The 20,842-nt window shown below is 53.1% G+C and overlaps 1 protein-coding gene across 3 annotated transcripts in view; it reads right to left on the bottom strand.

The window, feature by feature from the left end:
- COL15A1 (collagen type XV alpha 1 chain) overlaps window positions 1-20,842 on the bottom strand; it is a 95,644-nt gene that overhangs the window by 3,292 nt on the left and 71,510 nt on the right. For all 3 annotated transcript variants that reach the window (XM_036021966.1, XM_036021968.1, XM_036021967.1), the window contains 14 exons: window positions 19,474-19,527; window positions 19,314-19,373; window positions 17,137-17,205; window positions 16,973-17,014; window positions 14,470-14,515; window positions 12,015-12,095; window positions 11,534-11,583; window positions 11,320-11,421; window positions 10,295-10,439; window positions 6,564-6,628; window positions 5,203-5,331; window positions 4,997-5,056; window positions 4,241-4,300; window positions 45-230 (listed from right to left, as the gene is read on the bottom strand). In XM_036021966.1, coding sequence (XP_035877859.1) covers window positions 45-230; window positions 4,241-4,300; window positions 4,997-5,056; window positions 5,203-5,331; window positions 6,564-6,628; window positions 10,295-10,439; window positions 11,320-11,421; window positions 11,534-11,583; window positions 12,015-12,095; window positions 14,470-14,515; window positions 16,973-17,014; window positions 17,137-17,205; window positions 19,314-19,373; window positions 19,474-19,527 — 1,149 coding nt within the window. The remainder of the gene's footprint in view (window positions 1-44; window positions 231-4,240; window positions 4,301-4,996; window positions 5,057-5,202; window positions 5,332-6,563; window positions 6,629-10,294; window positions 10,440-11,319; window positions 11,422-11,533; window positions 11,584-12,014; window positions 12,096-14,469; window positions 14,516-16,972; window positions 17,015-17,136; window positions 17,206-19,313; window positions 19,374-19,473; window positions 19,528-20,842) is intronic.

The following is a 20,842-nucleotide window of genomic DNA, read 5'->3' as shown; positions in this document are numbered from 1 at the left end:
GACCCATGTACCCAGGAGGCGGTGGGGACAATATTTCGTTTTACCTTGAGGTTCACTATGGGCAGGCTGTAGCGCTCCGCTTTCCTCACAACTGTGGAGAGATCTTGCAGATGGGAGGATAAGAACGCTCGGTAGGTGGCCCACAGCCCCGCGGCTCTGGCCTGCTGGAAGCACTGAAAATCCGCGCGGACGTCCCCAGAAAATGGCATGTTCAGAGCCACCAAGTGCAGCTGAGAAAAAGGAGAGAAGGCAGTTCTGTTGAAGCGTCCAGGGCAAACCCCAAGTCTCGTAACTGCCTCATGTTCCTCGTGAGATCCCAGACGTCCTTCTTACGGTGGAAGGCACACCCGAGGGTGTCTTACTGCACCTCTATCTGCCCATGCAATCCCAGCCCCAGCCTGGCCCTCTCCAATGAAGGAGAGCTCAGGTCTGCCTGTAGCAGCTCTCTGAAGAGCTCTAAATAGTGGGAAATTTGCCCATATATGAGGAAGATGAAATAGAATAAAGCCCTTCGGAGATCTGAGTCTGCCTGCCTACCATTCGTTGGAGACCTCTGGGTCTAGTTCAGTTTCCAGGAGGTTTCAGGCTGGCTTTGGTCCTGGGCCCCGGAACTACAACAAGCTGTCTGCCTCCTGCCCCTCTTCCTACCTCCCGAGTGGGCCTGCGGCTGGCCCCAAGGGCCCCGAGGGAAAATACATCAAAAGGAGAAGGTCGTGACAGTTACTACTGAGATTGCTGGGAGAGACCCTTTTGGAAACATGGGGTCATACAGTCATTCTGGTCTCATGTCCCTGCCACTGGGTCAGCAGCCAAAATAAAAGCCACTCCACAGTCTGTTTTCACCCACACTTTTGCTTCCCAAACCCAGCCTTCCCTCCCAGCCCTTCCTAGTGTGCCCACCGGGATGCTCCACAATCCAGTGGTGGTCCCCTCCCTCCTCAACCTCATCTCAGGAGCAACTGTTACCACAGCAGCATAAGGCCGGGGAGGGCTGGTGCAGACCCAGGCCCAAGTCTCCAGAAAAGAAAAATACTTGAAAACATTTTAAACGGATGGACAGGAAACGAGCCCCATGCAGTGAGGCAGGAGGTGGTTGGTGCATCTCTCCCCATTTCTGCTTTGCCTCCCTGGTCTGAAGGTCCCCAGTACCAGGTGCACCATGCTGGTAGTCTTCTGCTCGTCAGGGGCACGGCCACTTGCCCACAGCCGGCCAGGAACTACATACAATGTCCAGGCTGCCCCATGCACCCCTGCGCTCCTTTTTACATCTCTCTCCATTTCACCTCCCCTTTCCTTCCCCTTCCAAAACGGACAGACTCCAGGCCTGCTACTTCCCCAGTTTCTTTCTTTGTATCTGTCCCTGTTTCTGCCTTTATCGCCACGCTAGGGAGAAGTCCAGCATGACCCCCCGCTCCCCTCCTCACAAACACACAGAAATGAGGCTTCCCCCGCAGCCCTCCGGGCAGCAGCATTTTATGCTCCCACACTCCCAGCCCCTAGGGTCAGGGGGAGGCTTCCGCACGATGCTCACTCACCAGGGCCACTTCCAGGCCGCCAGACTTCCAGCCCCATGTGTAAATCCCGGTCCTCCCAAGCCCCTGCCACCTGGCTACACTGCCCCTTCCCCATCTCCCTCCCTCTCATGTATCCGCAGACAGTGGCACCCCAGGGAAGAGGCTCTAGAGCCTCGTCACCCTCCAACCAGCGACTCTCTGGTGCCTACACCAAAGGGTAGTCACAAGGAGCCTTGAGGGCATTTGGCTTCTCTGACTCGGGGGGCCACCTGGGAAAGGGGCAGTGGTCGAGGGCCTCCTTTCACGCCTCTACCAGCACCCATCTGCAGCTCTCCTTCGTCAGGGACAGACACAGACAGACATCGGGAATGATGGCTGTTTGTGAACGGTGGGGGTCAGGGGCTTTTGCGCTCTCACGTAGGTCTGTGTTTCTCTAACTGCTAGGACGCTTTCATCATGAATCTGTATCACTTTTACGGAGGCAATAATGTTACAGTAACTGAAATGTTTAGGTGGTGATTCTGTGGATGGTTGTAGTTTCGGTAAAGTTGTAGGTGATTTACTGTGTTCTCCTTCGGTCTTTGTGTTACTATTGATTGCCCAAACTTTCTACGACGAATATATAGCATGTATATATTAGAATTTATGAAATATTATTTTAAAATTCCTTCAGCTCCGCCCTGACTTCTCCCTTCACAGCTGACCTTTTTGAAGGGTTGCCTATGTGTGCCTCTCTCTCCCCTCATCTTACCTCACTGTACTCCTCAGCCAACTAGGCTCTTGTGGGCAACTCTCTGAGCTAAGAGGATGCTTTTCTCTGGCTTCTAAATTTGAAGGACACCTTTTAGTTCTTCTTTTTTAAAAAAAAATTCACCTAAGGACATGCTTATGGATTTTAGAGAGGCAGGAAGGAAGGAAGAGAGAGAGGAAGAGAAACACTGATATGAGACAGAAACATCGATCAGTTGGTTGCTTCTCGTATGTGCTCAGACCGGGGACTGGACCAGCAGCCTAGGTATATGCCCTGATCACCAGGAATCGAACCTGCAACTCTTCGGTTTATGGGATGACACTCCAACCAACTGAGCCACATCGGCCAGGGCTGAAAGACACCTGTTGGTCCTTTCAGTGGACCTTTTGGCAGCATTTGACGCTGTTGGCATCTACCTTACTTGGCATTCTTTCCTCCTCTCTGACTATGGCATCTCAGTTTCCTTCTCTTTCTCATATTTCATCAGTTCCTTTTTTTTTGGGGGGGGGTGCTCTTCATGGTCCAATCTCTTCTCACTGTAGAGTTTTTCACTGGGAACCCTGCTACCCTATCACCATTGCTGTGGCTCAGCTGAAGACTCTTAAGTCTGTATCTCCAGACCAGACCCACCGAGTGGTTTCGGATCTTCATATCCTGTTCCCTCCTGGAAGTCTCCACTCAGATATCCTGCAGGTAGGTGCCTCAGAGGCGCTGGGCCCCACATGAGCCCCTGCGTGCTGGATGACAGTGCTACAGGAAACGTGCTTCTGGCGCCTGCCAAGCCAACGCCTTGTTCTTTGCTAAAGTGCCTCCATGACACCGGTTGAGAAGCATGCTCTCAGGCCAGGCAATCCTGGCTACTTTTGATTCATCTGGGGGTGGGCGACTGACTCAAGACGACCCATATAGATTCTCTCTCACAACCCTGAACTGAGTCAGGTAGTGCTGGGCTCTGCAGCTGTAAGATCACATTGAGTCGGGGCCAGAATCAGTGCCGTGGGGACCCAAAGTCATGTGTGAGGTTGTAGATCGCGCCTACGTCTGTGTGTTTGGGTGGGGGTGGAAGGGGGCAGGAAGAAAGACCTCTGAGCGAGCCCATCTGCGGGGACAGGGGAGCAGGCTGACAGCAGGGACACAAGTTGTGTCCCCTGCAAAGGGCCCTGGAGGGAAGCTGTCACCACTCAGTGACTTAAGCAGAAACCAGCCATCATTCTTGAGCTCCCTCATCCACAGCTCCCTATATACATACAGTCAATAACCACATTCGTTCATCCTGTCTCCTTACTTTCTCTCTAACCTGCCCACCTTGCACATGTCCCCTGCTGTGGTCACAGTCCAGACAGCAGAGCAGCTGCTGAACTGGACTTCATGCCCTGGGTCTGGTCCCCTCCAGCCCCTCTGTGCACTGTCCCCAAGGTGATTTCTGAAATGCCAATCCTATAATACTATTTTCTTCCTTAAGACCTTTCATCGCTCCTCATTGCCCACTGGTGAAGGTCAAAGTCCTTCGCTTGACTTACAGTCTCTTGATGACCAGTCCGTGCCCTTTGCAGACTGAACACCTCCCTTCTGCCTTGAACCTGACTCCTTCGGCCAGACTGAAATCCTCGGAATTACAGAACTGCACAGCCCTCCTCTTGGCCTCCCTCTGCTCCGTGTGCCCTCTGCCCGGAATTCCCACTCTCTTCCTCCCATCTGACCCTCTCTTGCTCTCCACCGCCTGTTAGGTCTACAGTTTAGAGGTCACCTCCTCTAAAGAAGGCAGGTTCCTTTGACCTTCCTCAGACCCCCTGGATCCTGTGTTTGCCTCACCCACATGACTTGCCACACTGTACTGCGGTCCCCTGTTTTTTCTTTGCCTCTCTTGCTAGTCTACATGCATCTTGAGGGTGGGAACTGTGTGCCCAGCGTGGGGCCCAGCACATGGTAGACACACATTCAGCATTTGCAGAGTAAATGCATGACTCATACTTACTGCAGGCCTCTCGTAATGGACATTGGAAACAGGCATCAGTGGAGGCTGAATCGGATGTGGCTATGATGTAAAAAAGGAAAAGGAAGAGTTCTGATTTCATTCCATTCAATCTGTTCTTCAGCGTACATTGAAATACAAGTGCAATGATTCTCAAGAAGATACTTTAACTAGTTTGTCATGGTCTTTGGGCTACTTTAACTGGGTAGAATTACAAGCTCCAATGAAAAAATAATCTTCAGAAAGGGAGGGGACAGTCTCAAGTGCTTTAGAAAGAGCAGTGGATCGGGGAAGCAGAGGACTCATTCACTGAACAGAGCAAGTCACCTCTTTGGGGCCTGTTTCCTCATCTGCAAAATGGGGGTGACAGCACTTGCCTCAACGCATTGCTGCGGGGTTAAGGAAACGGCCAGTATAAGTCGTTTACAAGTGTCAGATATTAAATGGCCCCTTTAAATTGCTTACGCCAACCATGCTGCCACAGGTGAATAAACCGAGGCCAGGAGAGGGAAGGCTCCTTGCCCAGGAGGATGCAGCTAGGACAGGGGAACAGATCTCCAGCGCCTGGGTCCAGTCCTCCCTCCACTCTTACAGTAGGAACATTCTGTCGGCACCGGGTCATTCCTGGGCCGCCAGCAGACACCTCAGCGTGCGGAGCTGGCTGCCCAGCATTTGGGGAGCTTGGTTCGGGGTAGCAAGGGGGCCTCGGTAAATGCTGATGGAGGAAGGAGCAAGACGCACGGCAGGAATGCGACTCACATTGCCGGAGAGCGCGGGAGGCGGAGGGCTGTCGGCGGGGATGGGGATCAGTTCTCCCAGCTGGAAGACAAAAACAGAACATTGACCATGAAACAGCCAGAAACTGTTCACTTACTTTCAAAAGAGAAAAATAGCACTTACGGGAGCAGATTATTATGTTTCGAGGGTATTTGGAGGCAGTTTGTTAAAGAACATTTAAAAATTACCTGTAACTTTTTCCAACCATCTCTGACACGGATGAAAAACTCCGTGCTGTCCCTCAGGTAGATGAACGTCCCTTCTATCACCAAGTGCGCTTTCTGCAGCATGTCGTCCATGTCACTAAAGGCTGTCACCTGTCAGGTAATGTAACACCCAGACACCGCGGTTATCATGAGGCGGTGGCACACCTGAGAAACAGCCCCTTGGTCCAGCCCAGCAGGAGCCGTGCCCTCACAGCCAATGAAGAAAAGGCTGATTGTGCCCCATGTAGCTCCATTGGTAACGGAAGGACAGTCTTTTTGAGAAACCAAAGACACGAGTTTCTTTGGAACACAACTCTAAATTAGAATAGATACGTTAAAACACCAAGATAGTATTCTGAGAGTATAAAGACCCTGATAAGCTGTAGACAGGGTTGCCTTTGGTGGGTGCCGGTTTGAGCAAAATAATCGGTAAGTTTTGCCACCTCCATTTCCGCGGGCTGCTCAGTGGTTCAATGTGTTACTTCATGCTGTTCCTTAGAGAGCCCCACGTTTGTTTTCACTGGGAATAAGAAACGGAGCAAGAGAACAATGCTACTTAGGCCTGGAATCTTCTTGGCCTTGCCGGGAAGTTACCATATTGAAGGCCCGCTGGAAAAGGAGGGTCTGTCATTTGCATCTAGAAAGCTGCCAAAGCTTTGAGAGCCACCTTGGCATACCCAGACGTAAGAGCTGCAGAAATCCATCAAAAAGCATCAAGTCTCAAAGACGTAACAGCCAAGAGAGCTTTTATTTTTCATCTCGACTGAGGAGGATTATAAAAAATTAATTTTTACCTCGCCTGGAAGATAATGACCGTGTGCCTCCGAACGCCTTAGAAATCTCCCAAAGGCACCAAATATCAAAATTCCATCATCTGCCAGGTTGTTCTTTCATGCGGCAGCCCAATTTCCCAACGAAAAGCCCACAAAGATCACGGAACATCCCTAGGACTCCCGACACCCTCGTGAGGTCTGTGTCCCTCCACTGGTGCCTCTTGATAACCTCTGGGCGCCCCACCCTGCTGCGGGGCCCTGCATGGGGGGAGCGTACGTTCTCGGGCAGAGCAGAGGAGGCCTGTGGCGATGCTGCTCACACTCTAGTGCTTATGCGTCTGGAGGTAATATGATCGGTTCCAGCGAGAGTGCAGTGAATCAAGGATTAAAAGGGTCCCACTTAAATCATAAGTGACTTTGTATTCTGTATCTTTTCACTTAATAAGGCATCCAGAGAGGCAATAAATGTCCTCCATTTGCGGAAGTGCACCAGTGCTACTGTCCCGCAGCCGGAGTGCCAAGTAAACGCCTCTAGACAGAGGGTGGACACACACTGACCACTGCACTGACCAGGTTTCTGGATCCGGGAAGCCCAGGCTGTCCTGGAGGGCCGGGCGGGCCTGGCAGGGCCACAGCTAAGACAAAGCAGAAAAGAGAAGTTAGGAGAAGGAACACACTCTGAAAAATGCCTCGGGCGTTAGCTGGTCACTGAGGGAAGCGTGTGCAACCCCAGTGGAAGTGCTGCAAAGCGCGGGCGCTCGCATCTGGATCTTGGGCCCTGGGGACCCAGGATTGGACTCAGCCATGTGGACCAGTTGGGGGAAGAGCTGGACTTGTTTTTTTCAAAAAATTATTTTATTTTTTAAACATCCTCACCTGAGGATAAGTTTATTGATGAGAGAAAAAGAGAGAGAAAGAGAAAGAAACATTGATGTAAGAGAGACACATCGGTTGCTTCCCATATGTGCCCTGACCAGGAATCGAACCCTCAACCTTCCGGTGTACAGGATGATGCTCCAACCAACAGAGCCACCCATCCAGGGAAGAGCTGGGTTTCTTGATTATACAGCCCTGGATGAAGCCCTGCCTGGGACTTCTCAGCTTTACAGGTGAATAAATCCCCCTGGCTGCTGTAGTTTGTCTATGGCAGTCTGAGTTCAGCTTTCTGTCACTCATACCCACACACGCCCTGACTCCTACAGCTTACTGCACCCAGGAGACAAGCAGGTAACTACAGCACAGAGACAGCAGACTCAGAAAGAGGAAGAGAAGGTGCCAGGCTTCAGAGGGAGGGCAAGGCAGTGAGGCGACAGGCGCCCTGCCTTTGGGGCCAGGGGACATGGCCTCGAGTCCCCTGATTGGTCAGGTTTCAGCTACGTGATGTTGGGGAAAGAGCAAGCTCTCTGAAGCCTAGTTTCCTCACCTATAAAATGGAAACAGGCATTTCTTCTTCACTGGGCTGTGGTGAGAAGTGAGGAACAGATGAACTAGGGATGTGCTTTGTAAATTGTATAGCATTCAGCCAGAAGTGCTTAGCTTTTGAAGAGTCGCAGTGCCCTAACTAATCAGGTCAAGGCCACGGCCCTCTTCCCTAGAAAAAGGCATTTGTACGCACACAGCTCTACCTAGAATGCTAGAGGGACAACAGCTTCCTGGGGCACACCTTTGAACTCTCAAGGGCTTTATGGTTCCCAACAAAAAGCCCGCCTTTAGGCAAGCATAAAAAAATATAGTTACGGCTTTCCTCTCCTTCTCCCTCTCCAATCTCCAATTCCCGCTGCTGACCCCTCCAAAACGCTGTGAGGCTCTTGCTGAGTTAAGGATGTTTCTACAAGTCCCAGGAAAACTACTGCCTCAGGTGTTTCAGGTCATCGCAAGGAAATGTGCAGTTCCGACATGCGGCTTGACCACCTATACGTAGGTGATGAATGTCCAGTGGAGAGCTGGCCAGGGGACATGGATTTGGAGCCCAGCTATGCCTCTTACTGGCATTTGTGACCTTGAGCAAGTCTCTCAGGCTCTCTGAGCTCCAGGGTCTTCATGCATGAAGTGAGTTTTACAGCGTTGATAGTGCCCATTCCCTCCCCTTCCCAAGGCTGCTGTGAAGCTAAAATGGGATCACGAATATGAGAGTGTCTTATAAACCGTGAATTGCTGTACATTGTGTGAGAGGTGATCTTTGTTCTATTGAATAAGGAGTCCTGGGGACCCCCAGCGTAGGGTTCTGATAGACAACAGATTCTCTGCACCCTGTACTCATCCTGCACTGTCCCTCTGCCTCCCGTAATCCCTGTTGACCCTCAAGGCTGAGTGGGCCGGCACCTATGGTCCTAGCCACCTAGCACCTTCTTTCTTGGCATGACCTGTACCCTTACCTTCTCTTGGGAGCCTCCCCTTTACCTCTACAACCATTTGGTTCCAGAAGGAGCTGCCATATTCTCACATGATCCTACCTCCCAGCCACAGGTGACTGGTCCAAGGTTGGGCACCTGGCCCAAGTCAGGCCAACCAAAATCCTTCCCCAGGACGTGCCCCATCCCAGGGGCACTGAGAAGGAAGACCAAGGTTTGCAGCTGACAATAGAAGCTGTGAGTCGTCAATAACCTTACTTCCCACCATGCAGAGGATGTGGTCTGTGGTAAAGGAACACGAAGCTCACATACAGAGAGAAGCTGAGACAAGAGGTGGCCAGAGGATCCTCGCTGGGCTTGAAGCTCCGGTTCTGGCTGTGGCTGAGGTCCTGCTGCATGTCTGCCCCTCTCACAGATGGACTGGTCACCCCTTCCTTCACATCCAATACATCTCCCTCTGGCTTGATCTAGTCTGAGTTATATTTCTGTCGCTTGCAGCCAAAAGACCCACGATGCAGTCAAAGCCCCAGCCCCGAAAGCACATCCTGTGTAAAGGTCTCCCTGGTGCCCCAGACAATGCAGGTAGCTTCCCAGGTGTGCTTCCGCCACACCTGGGTCACGCCAACCCAGACAACAAAAAATGGTGTGGTAGTGCGCTTATTGCTGCTCGTAGCATCACCTCCTACCTGGCACAGTGGGAAGAACACAGGCGCCAGGGCTACACTGATCTGGGTCCTAATCATGCCGGGACCAGTTATTAGCTGCGTGACCTTGGAAAGGGTCTCAAATGTCTCTGGATCTCATTTTCCTCATCTGCCACACAGGGACGCGATACTTTTCTTTGAAGGGCTTTTTCTTTGAGAATTCAGGAGAATAGTGTAGTAGAGTGACCAGCAGCATTCCTGGCACCAGGTAAATGGAGATTTTCTCCTGTTTCACTCATTCTTCACTTGAGGAAGTGGGGCACCAATGGGGGAAAGAACTTGTGCACAGAGAATTAGAATCAATGCTGGTCCTCAAGTTCCTTAAGGCCCAGGCATAGGCAAAGCAGCCAAGAAGTTTCCACCCACATGAAAAGGTACTAACATCTTTAGTTTCTAGGGTAATGCAAATCAAAACCACAACGAAAGATCACTTCGCATGCACTAGGAGGGCTAGAATTTAAAAAAGAGATAATAATAACAAGTGTTGATGAAGATAAGAAGAAACTGAAACTCTTGCACACGGCTGGTGGGAATGCAAACTGTGGCGGCCACGGTAGAAAAGAGTCTGCTAAGGTTCCTCAAAGAGTTAAGCATGGACGCTCCAGCAATTCCACCCCTAGGCACACACCCAAGAGAAGTGAGAACGCATGTCCATGTGAAAACTTGTACATGGATGTTCAGAGCAGCACTATTCAGAACAGCTGAAGAGTGGGAATGACTCCAGTGTCCACCAGCGGATGAATGGGTGAGCTGAATGCCGCAGTGGAATAACGAGTGGCCATAGAAAGCGATACGACGGGATGAGCCCTGGAAACACTGTGCTAAGTGAAAGAAGCCAAACACAAAGGGCCACAGGATCCATGATCCCGTTTACGTGAAGTGCCCAGAATCGGCGAACCTATAGATACAGACAGTAGATCGCTGGTTCCCAGGGTCTGGGGAGAGGAGGAAGGAGGAGTGCCTACTAACGGGCACAGGGTTTCTTTCTGAGGTGACGAAAGTGTTCTGGACTGAAATGGTGATGGCCGCACAACCTTGTGAGTGTATTAAACCATTGAGTTGTACACTTTAAGTGAGTGAATTTTATGGCATGTGAATCATCTCAATTTTTCAAGAAAGAAAAGAGAGAGAGAGAGCTGGCTGCATCCAGGAAACAACCCTTGGTCAGTGTGACTGACATGCCACCAGATGAGGCGACTCTGAGCACAACAGCAGCAGAGACGAGGACACCACTCACAGTACTAACCTGCTCCTAGGATCGCTGGGGGTCCCGGTGGCCCTGGGGGTCCTGGTGGCCCAGGAGCACCAGGTCTTCCAAAGCCAGGGGGCCCAGGCAGGCCAGGAACACCTGGGGGGCCCTGGGGCCCAACAACAGCCTCCCCTTTCTGGCCCTGTCAAGGCAAGTGCACAGAAACGGGAGAGAGAAGGCACCATTAATCACTAGAAGTCCCATCTACCCTCTGTATGAGGATGTTGGTAAGAAGTCAGTAAAACACCTGCTATTGTCATCATTAGCCTCAGTCCTGGGCACAGTGTGAGCAGTATATGACTTAAAGAGCAGCCACCCAGTCATTAGGCAGAATGACACTCCAGGGAACCCTAGGGAGCCCTAGACTCAGGAGAGATCATCTAGTCTAGCCTTTGCAGTTCACAGACAAAGAACCTGAGACCTAGACTGAGGACCGGACTTGACCCAAGGCCTCGAAGCCAGTTAGCAGGAGAACTGGAAGCGGAATCCTGGTCTCCTGGCTTTGCTGGCTCTGCCCTCACGGCAAGCTCTGGGACCAGAGCTGGCTTACGGTCCCCGAGGGTCAATGATCGCATCCTCGTCTTGTTAGAGGCATCACTCGCTTCTCTCTTTCGTGGCCTGGAGAAACGAGTCAGCCTAAGGAGACCAAGCCCATCTAAGAGCTCCCTCTTTGGTGAAATTTCAAAAGAATCGAATAGCCCCTCTGAAAATATCTCCCTCACTTTCCAGGCTGCCTCCACTATCCGATGTGTTCATCCTTGGTATCTCTTCGTGTTCAGCAGTTCTTCCACCACGAACATGGATAAGGCACCAGAGTAATGACCTAGAAGTTACCTGAGTGCACGTAACCTTGGCCAGCTCCCTGACCTCCGTGGGCCTCAGCCACGCCCCCCATCAGTCAACAAGAGGCCAACACCCAAGTCCTGCCTCAGCCTGTGGTGCTACGACTGACCCTTGACTCTCCAGCTGCCTAGTCACATAGGGGGACTTCAGGACGGTGACACGGAGGGGTCACTACTCACAACCAGGCCCGGGCTTCCTGGCAGGCCTGGAGGCCCCGACACAGAGAAATCGCTGACAGAGTCTCCTTTTTCTCCTCTGAACCCCCTGTCTCCATTCTCCCCCTGGAAGCAGAGAACGTTCAAAGAACACGTAGTCAGGGTCGAATGCGCCAGTCTCTGACAGGAGCCCAAGAACTTGGAAACACAGGCCCACATTTAGAAGAGAAATACTCACCCTCAAGTGGTTCAGAAAATGTCTCAGGTAAGCTGGATCCACTGGAGGGCCTGGAAAAGGAAGGCTTCGTAAAATTCATGATCACGAGCTCAGGAATTTAAAGAGAAAAGTCTCCAAGGTGGCACCCGTGATTCTTTCCCAGCGGCAGTGGCTCCACGCTGGTCTGGCTCACAGAGTGGGCACTGGGCTTGGAGGCAGAAGCCAGTCCTGACCCGGACCCCCCTCCCAGACACTGTGGGGCCTGGGGCACCTCCCCGACTCTCGTTAGGCCCCATGGTGTACACGAAGCACAAATAATGGGAGCTTCTGGTCTCTCTTGACAATGTTCCATCTTGGACACGCGTGACCTGTGCCCGTGTCTCTCTTGGATTCTGCGGAGCGAGCGGTCAGGACAGTTATGCAACTAGTCTTCCTTTCTGCCCCAGCTGGATTCCTCAGGATGGAGAATCAAAGGCAGCATCTAGCTCAAGGTGTGAAATACCTGGTGGTCCCTGGGCCCCCTGGTCGCCTTTTTCTCCTTTCGAGCCGGGAAGACCCCAGGATCCTTTTTCTCCTTTAACACCTGCCACCAAATATACACACATTTAAAGGAACAAAAGTGGAAAATCACCTCTGTCCTATATAAAACCTTTCTGAGACAAGTTTTTCAAGCTGAGCCCTTTCAGCAAAGTCCTCTCAACCCAAGGCCTGTTTGCAGGTGTTAAATCCTTTGCTGACTGATACTGATGGGGAAGACAGAGGTAAGTGCAGCAGATGTAACCTTGACCTTGAAGGGCTCAGTCTCATGGGGGAGAGAGACACGGTGACTGATCATGGGAGGCAGGATGGAATAGGCACCACCAGGAAGATGCCAGCAGTGCCTCATGGGAACCCAGCAGAGGCTCCAGGTAACACTCCCCCACAGCTCCACCCACATGCCCGAGGCCCACACCACATCAGGCTCGCAGTCCCCTCTCAGCTGTGCCGGTGCAGCATGGTGGTGTCGGGGGAGGAGGGGTCTCCCAGGAGTGCCCGCAGAGGACAACGCAGGGGGCTAAGCCTTTCACGGACAAAGCTAGGACAATGCCAGCTGTGGCACACCCCGCTCCCCACAGGGCTTGTGAGAAGCACCCTTCCTGCAGAACTGACACCACAGGCCTCCCTCTCCCCTGACTCTTTATAAGGGAGGGAGGCATGAACTCCTTCTCGGAGCTCGGCATTTAGGAAGAGAGGTCATTCCCTTCCCCTGCCTTGATGAGTGGTGGAGACTAGATCTCTGAATTCCTGGTTCCCAAGCAGCGTGAGAGACCAACCGATCAAGGCTCTCGCACCTAGAGACGAGGACACGCAGCGTACATGAAGTTTGGGGCTCAGGCTTCCCAGCGTGGGAGAAGGGGTGTAACAGAGGCATGAAGCTGCTGGCAGGGGGTCAGTGGGAGAAGCAATCACACCTGGCAAGGCCTCACGGACCTGGGGGAGCTGCCGAAGCCGGGACCTGGAGAGCAGGGCTCTCGGGGCCTCCACCCACCCATGATGACACCACAGACAGCGATGTGCCCAGAGAGGAGGACAGGGAGCTCACCACTGCCCGTGTGGCTGCTCGGACAAGGGAGCAGGACTAGACCCATGAGTGTGTAGGACCACTGGCTCACCGGGGCCCGCATCCGGAAAGGTCTATTCCCTTCCCCTCCTCCCAGAAGAGCCCCATGAGGGAGCAGAACCACTGGGGCCTGAGAAAGCAAAGCCACAGCCGCCCTTCCTCCCCAAGGCCCATCTTGCAGCGGGAGGAAGGGGAAGCCTTCACTGGCTCTGAGCACGGAGTGTGAAAACAGCCGGGACTTTTTAACCAAAGTGACAGAACAACCATGGGGCCAGAGAGCACCAGGGAGACCACCACCTGGCAGGCCAGGGGGTGACAGAGCCCAGCCAGAGGTCAGTACTGGAAAGAGAAAAGAAAGCCTTCCCCTGTTTAAACTGCAAGTGTGCAGGCTTCTCCAGCAAAAGGGGGACAGCCCTGGTCGGGCGGCTCGGTGGGTTGGAGCGTCATCCCGTGTGCACCAAAAGGTTGTGGGTTCCATCCTTCATCAGGGCGCGTACTGGAGACAACCAATCAATGTTTCTCTCTTACATCAATGTCTCTGCCTGTCTCTGTCTTTGCTTCCTCTCTCTCTAAAATCAATAAGTGTGTCCTTGGGTGAGGATTTAAAAAAAAAACAGGGGGTAGGAGGGACAAAATGAGTGGGGACAGAGATCAGAGTGAGCGCTCACCTGCACACTCAGCTTCCTGGCCTTTCCCACTCTCTGATGGGTGGCAGGTAAGTTGCTACAGGCCGAGGCCTTGGCGACGTTTACTGATCAAATGCTCAGAGCCAAGGCTCCTCACACTCTGCCGCAGGAAGCTGGTTCACATGCAGCCGGGCTCAGTGAGGCTGAGGGTGCTGCATCTCTAACAAGCTTCTAGGAGATGAAGATGCTGCCGGCCCAAAAACGCTTTGCAGCAAAGGTCTTCTGAGCTCCCACGCCCTGCCCTGTACTAGCTCTTGGTGTATTGCATTGTAGTGGTTTTTAAAATACTTTTTTCCACCTACCACAGCCCAAGGGCCTGGGTGGTGGAGGATTCACCTGTGTCTGCCCAGTGCACGGGACGGCACCAAACAAGGAGAAAGTTATCAGTGGATATTTTATGAAAAATCTAACCAAAGAATGGACAAATGGAGGGCTTCTTGCTAACTAGGAGGTTCAGCCAAGATGTGCAGAATAGACAGATGGGCGACGAAACCAAACAGAAAGGCCCAGTCCCACAGCCTCTGCTCAGCTGTGAGCCCCCCTCCTGACACATGCAGCCAGGTCTTCCTGACCACCCAGTCTAGGCCCATGTGCAAGTAGCAACCACCCCAGAAGAGAAAACGGTCTGGAACTATTCCAGAAAAACATAAGATGAAGAAGGGAGTGTGTACCATGAAAGGTGATGAGTTCTGAGTTCCCGGGATGAGCAGTGCCAACCTGGAGAGAGAGAAAGGCAAGACCATACACTGTAAACCCTGTCCTGGTGTTTGCATGCCCAGGGAGCAACTGTCCCCTGTCCTGGGGGCCATGTGGCTGGAGGAGCAATGTCACAGAGTCGGGCTTTCCTTTGGCACTGGGGTCCTCAGCAGCCCTGAGCTCCCCAGTTGCTCTCAATGCCCAGGAGCCCCAAATCTTCCACTGGGGTTCCTATCAGGGAGCCAGGCTGGGGTGGACCACCTGAGCCCTCCTGGCCAAGGAGCTCTGCAAAGAGGGAGCCCAACTGTGGGTACTGCTGGTCTCCATTCTCATCAGTCAGGACTGATTCACGTGAGAGGTCAAGTGTTCGGGCTAGAGATGTCCCCAGCAGTAAGCTGGGCTGCCACGAGTCTGGCGACTGTGTGCGGTCAGGGATGAGTATACTGAACGGGGCGGGGGTGCTTTTCCTCAGGTGGGGAGGGCTATTCCGGACTTCATGTTAAGTGCCAGGGGTCTGGAGTCCAAGTTCTTCTAGATAACATTCCTTTCCGGCTCACTCCCAGATCCCTGCCTTTCTCTACCTATTAGAACAGATCCACCTGCAACCATGCTGCCAGTAGTCCACCCGCCCCCTCTGCCCAGTTGGTATGTGGAGTTAGAATAAGCTCCAGTGCCAGGATTGCCCGGGGGTCCCGGGGGCTGGGGGTGGGGAATCCTCCAGGGAAAACATGTCTAAGTTAAGGATGAAGGCAGCAGCACCAGGCTGCTATCCTGCAGCTCTGTGGAGAAAGTCCCTCCACTCCAGGCAGGAGTTGTGAATCGTGATGGCGGGACAGGAGCTCAAATCCGAAGGGGCTTGTGAAATGCTGGATGTGGAAGGAAGCGCTTCTTTTTCAAGTGCCCATTCTGAGAGCTGGTCAAGAAATGTGGAGGGCCCAGCCTCTGTGGTGTCCAGCAGCACGACATCAGAAACTCAGCAAAAATGCTCTGATCTCATCTTTGGCTTCTTTTAAGTAACCTCATGACCCCCAAAGGCCGTGGCTACAGCAAAGGGTCCAAATCCAGTGTCATGGCAATTGCGGTTGCACTTTTTACAGTAGTCCCAAGTTCGTCCAGTGCTGTCCCATGGTCGGTGCCTTGGAAACCCGTCATGGTGTGATCTGGGAGGCCTCCTGGGCCCTCCCTCGTGGCGGGACCCGGAGGGGCCTTTGCCTCTCAGGGCTGCAGTCTCCCCTTCTGCACCGTAGGAGGTGGGATGCAGCCACCACTCCGGAGGGGCCCTCCAGCACCGGTATTTTATGATTCCCTCCAGGCCACCAACAGAAATGTGACCTGGAGGGCTGTTGTCCCCATGTAGATCTGGGAGCCAGCAGGCCCCTTGCTCACCTTACACAGGTGAGTCCTGTCCTCTGCCTTCCCAGCCAGAGTTCTCAGGGCCTGGGCGGCAGACTTGGGTGCCTCAGCGCTGAGACATGGACCGTTGTCTAGGCAAACGCACAGCCAAACGGTGTCAGTGTAGAACCTCTGACCTGAGCCTCATCGCCACTCCCAACAGACATCAGTGGTGAACCCACATCAAAGAATCTTGTAAGAGAGTTGATGAATTTATTTTTAAGGGCTGTTTCTAAATTGTAATTTGCAAGCTTCTGAGAACAGAGACCAGCCCTGTCTAGTTCCTCGCTGTACCCCCAGGGCCTACCAGAGTACTTGGTGCTGGGTTAGGACTCAGTCAGTATGTGTCGAATGAATGAGGGAATGGTTCAGCATGGTTGTGTGACGGGTGCTCCTGCCCACGGCGGGGCCCAGCTCTCCTGGGTCCCCACAGATGCAGGACTCTCCTAACACGGGTGAGACCTAAGGCACAGTGCCACCGACTGGCTGGGTGACCAGTCACATGCCTGACCCCTCGGCATCACAGCGCTTGTACTTGCTGCCTGGGGTTCAGGGGACCCAAGTAATAGTCTCAGCTCAGTGGTCCTGTGACCCTGGACAAGCCCGTGAGCTTGTGTGAGTCACAGTCTGCCTCTTCATTAGAGGAGGAGGAGAGAATCCGCCTCCCGGGCTGTGTGCTGGGCAGTGATGACAGCTGGCAAATGCCAGCGCAGTTACAGATTTTAGCCCGAAGTTCCCAGTGCAAAGAGCATTGCTTGGAATGGCTGGGTTTTTTTTTTTTGGTCTCATCTATATTTTAAAGATGTCTATTTTTCCTAATTATACTGTTCCAAGCATGAACCTAATATAGATTAAATAACAAAAGATACTGATTTTCGACTGCATTAAAAGAAACACTTTCAGCCTGTGCCCCTTAGAAGATCTGGTATGTTTCATTGCCGAGGTCTGTTATCTAGAAGCTTCTAGCCGCTTAAGGGTCTATACATAAATGATAGAAGGCATCGAAGAGGACACTGATGGGTAGAAAGGGCTCAAGACAAAGACTGGATCGCCTGCTCTCTGTGGCGGTGCCTGCATGTTACTTACGGGGGTTTTGCAGTGCGGCCGGGCTGGTATGGGGAAGACAGCCTGTGGGAAAAGGGGAGTGAGAACAAGAGAAGTGAGGCCATCGGGACGTCTGACTCGGGCTTAGGTCAGTCTGGTGCCGCTCCCCGACAAAGGCTCTGCCCCCTCCCCCCCCCCCCACTTACGCCTTTGATGTTAACCACAGCTCCAGGTGGTCCAGGGGGGCCTGGAGGACCAGGTAAGCCAGGTGGGCCCTGAGGGGAACAAAGAAAGGCCATTCCTGAGTCCAGGTGGTTGTGAATGCAGAGGCAGCTGCAGGATGCTTTCCCCAGGTTTGGGGGACACAACGCGGAAAAGAGGGTCCTCTAAAGCCAACTAATTTCTCTCATGGGTAAGCCAGGCCTTTCCATAGAGTTTGTCTGCATATGAGGTCTGTCCAGAACGTGTCCAGCCGTGTAATATGAAAAACAGAGGCCTTGACTGAAGAAGACACAAGATACAAGAAACACCATATATTTATGCCTCAGTCTTCTTCAAAGGGGACCTCACACAGTTCTCCCAGTCGCCATCAGCTGCCCTGTCACATTCTCCTGAATCTCGTCAACAGTCTGAAATCTCTTCCCTTTCAAAGATTTTAGTTTTGGGAAAAGCCAGAAGTCACAGGGCACCAAATCTGAACTGGAGGGGGGCTGAGTCACCTGGGTGATTTGATATTTAACCAAAAAACTCTGCATGAGACCTGATGCACGAGCACATGCATCGGTGTGATGACACCAGTTGCCCATAGCTGTGGCCTTCTGGATCATTTGAGTAGTTTCCGAGGAGGGATGTTAAAGCTCAACGCAACATTTGCTGCAGACTCGGAGCTGTACTCACTCAGTCATTTTGAATGTGATGATCACAGTACACACGCTCAGTCCATGGCGTCTACCGCCCCCACTGACTAGTACAGTGGAGTCATCATTGTTCCCCCATGTGCATCCCAGTCCCCTCTCCTTGGCTGCCAGGTCACGTTGACGTTGATACTGCTCAAACCATCCTCTTTATATTAACCATGGCGGGACCGTTTCCAGACAGACCCCATATATGACCTCGTTGCATCCTCCCAACAAGCCACATGGAAGATGGCAGAGCAACAAGTGTCATCTCTGGTTTACAAATGGGGATAGTGAGGCCCAGAGAAGAGAAGTGACCTGCTGAAGGCCACACAGAAATTTGTGGCAGAACTGAGATTGGAACCCAGATTCTGACTGCAAGGGCAGTGCTAGGCCGGTACTGAGTCCGCCACCTCTCTCTCCATGAGCACATCCCTAGCACAGAGCGGCAAGTGAGGCTGGGGTCCTTCAGGTGATAGGGTACCTTGAAGAGTGCTCCTAAATGCAAAAGTAAATGCAAAACTCTCGCTAGGTAGCAGAGTCATTTTCAAAGCCAGGCCAGTCTGGCCTTAATACCATGCAACGCTTCCTCCTTGACACTGGATCCTGAGTAGGATGTTGCAGCCGGAGGGGTGGGGCTCCGGCCGCAGGCGTAAGGAGTCTAGCCCGCTCAGCAGCCTCGCTGACCATCCTAAGTGAAGGCAGCACTGCCTGCTTTTCCCAGCAGCTCCAGCAGGCCTGATGACTGAGTTAGTTCCCTGAAGCTTCAGTGAAATTGCTGTTCTGGGTTCCTGGACATGCAAATGTATGTCCAGCGTGGTGCAAATCAAAGCAGCCTCGGACTTAGAGCTGCATTTGCGTCTTAGCTTGGTGACCTTCAATGAGTCACTTAACGTCTATAGGCCCCCATTTCCTCTTGAGCAAAACAAGGGCCCCACTAAGGATCTCTCACAGCACTTATTCTCAAGACTGAGATACTGTCCTTAAAAGCCTCTGTGCAGTGTCTGGCCCCTGCTGGTGCCCCCTGTGTCTGCCATCCTGTGAGGTCCCAGCTACATGGCTGATCAACCTCTGCTCTTCACTCACAAGCATTTACAAAGCCCCTGCTGATGTGCAAAACCCCTGGGACTGTGTCACGAAGGGCAGTCACCCGAGTCAGAAGACCTGGGATTGGAAACCAGGTTTCCTGAGTACACACACACGGCGGTCTCCCACCCTCTCTCAGGGGTCTGGATGAGGAAGTTTATGCCCCGCTCCACTCAGGTGCTCTTGGGGGCACGCACCCCCCCGAGAGTGAGCTGGGGCACTGGGCTGGGCTGCAGGACATTGGGAAGTGGCAATGGGGGAAGAAGAAAAGCATTCTTGAACATTCTGTCCACAAGCCCCGCTCACCAGCCCTGGCACTCTCTCCCCCGTCCTCTGGACACTGGCCTCTCGGCTCTGTCCCCAGGGCAGTGTAGGGCTGGGGCAGGGGCTGTGGCACTCACCGGCATCATGATCCCCCGATCTCCTTTGACGCCCTTGAGGCCATTCAGTCCCGGGCGACCCTGAAACCCACAGAAGATGCCTTAATAAACCCACTGCCCACCGGCCAGCCTGGCCCACATGTCCTCTCTTACATCCAGTCCGAGGAGCACCAACACCTACAGGTCGTCCAGGGAAGCCAAATTCTCCTTTGTGTCCTGGTGGTCCTTTGGGCCCCTGGAGGCAAAACAAACACCGACCAGATCAGAAGAGAGCAGAAACTCCAGGGCCAGGGAGATGGGGGGGGCACATCTGCCCTTGTGGGCGGTGGTGACAATGAAGCACCCTTGCCTCGCCCCTCAGGCCAGCCCGTCCTGATCACCTGCTCCAGGATCTAGTTTCTGCCTTGTTCCTGCCTGTCCCTAAGGACCGGAGTCTTGGCCTGGCACCCACGTTCTCCAGAGAGGTCCCTGACTCCAGGATCTTATTCATTCCAGGGCTGGCTTGCTACGTCCACATGCTCCCACTGCCCTGTTCTGGCCTCCTGCAGGACCCCTCGTGCCTTCTGGCATCTGGGATGCGTGCAAGCACACCTCGCACAGAGCAAGCTCTACCACCAGGCCACACCTTCCCTCCTGCCCAGTCTGCCCAGTCTCCTGGGGAATGGCTGGCGGAAGCCTGGGGCCCTTCTTCCTCTGCCATTAACAGAGATACTCAGGCCCTGGGAAATGGCAGTTCAAGAATGAGTTGAAATGGGCCCTGTGTGTAAAGTACCCAGACTATGTCCCTCTTAGGTAAAGAAAAGCAAGGACAGAAGGAGTTCACAGGACGCAGGCTACTAGGTGGTACGTTCTTGTTCAGAGCCTCCTAAGGTGTCAAGGTGCATCAGTGTCACTGGGGACTTGTCAAAATGCAGATCCTGTGGGTCTGGGGGGTGGGGCCTAAAGCTCTGCACGTCTGACAAGCTCCCAGCTGATGCAGATGCTGGTCCACGGGCCATGGATAACACGGGCCTAGTGAGTTTGTGAGGGAATTATAAGCTACATGACTCACGAGGGCCACAGCTGGCCAGTATGGCACCTTTATGCAAATCAAAGAAGGTGTCCCCTGCTGTCTGTGCTTGGCAAGCTGTGCACAAGCGGGGCTATGGGGCTGCATGGCCATCTGCAGCAGACTGTGGCCAGCACTGCTAACTACTGGTGTTTCCCAGGGTACGGGATATTAGCTAAGGGGCTAAGGCAGGACTCTCCCAGTCTGCCTTAGCCCTCAGTGGCCCCTCTCCAGGGTACCCATTCTGCCTGACTTGAGAGACCGAAGGTCTCCTCGGGTCCTGTGAAGGAATGCCCCTTGGATGCTACAGGCTATTCCTCAAGGGCAGGGGCCGGTTAGAGCACTGTGAGGCCCTTCCTCTCCAGGCCTGAGATCCAGCTTCAGCCAAACAACCCCTATGGGCAGTGCTGTAGCCTAACATGTTTTAGAATGAAGATGCTTACTGGAGGCCGTGGGGTGTGGCAGGGAGAACCTGGACTGACTGGCACAGTCTGACAGGCTG

This window comes from Phyllostomus discolor, chromosome 3 (assembly GCF_004126475.2).
Source record: "Phyllostomus discolor isolate MPI-MPIP mPhyDis1 chromosome 3, mPhyDis1.pri.v3, whole genome shotgun sequence".
In the NCBI taxonomy this organism is placed as follows: Eukaryota; Metazoa; Chordata; class Mammalia; order Chiroptera; family Phyllostomidae; genus Phyllostomus; species Phyllostomus discolor.
Note: the sequence above shows the minus strand (reverse complement) of the source record. Positions and strands in the feature narration are given on the sequence as shown.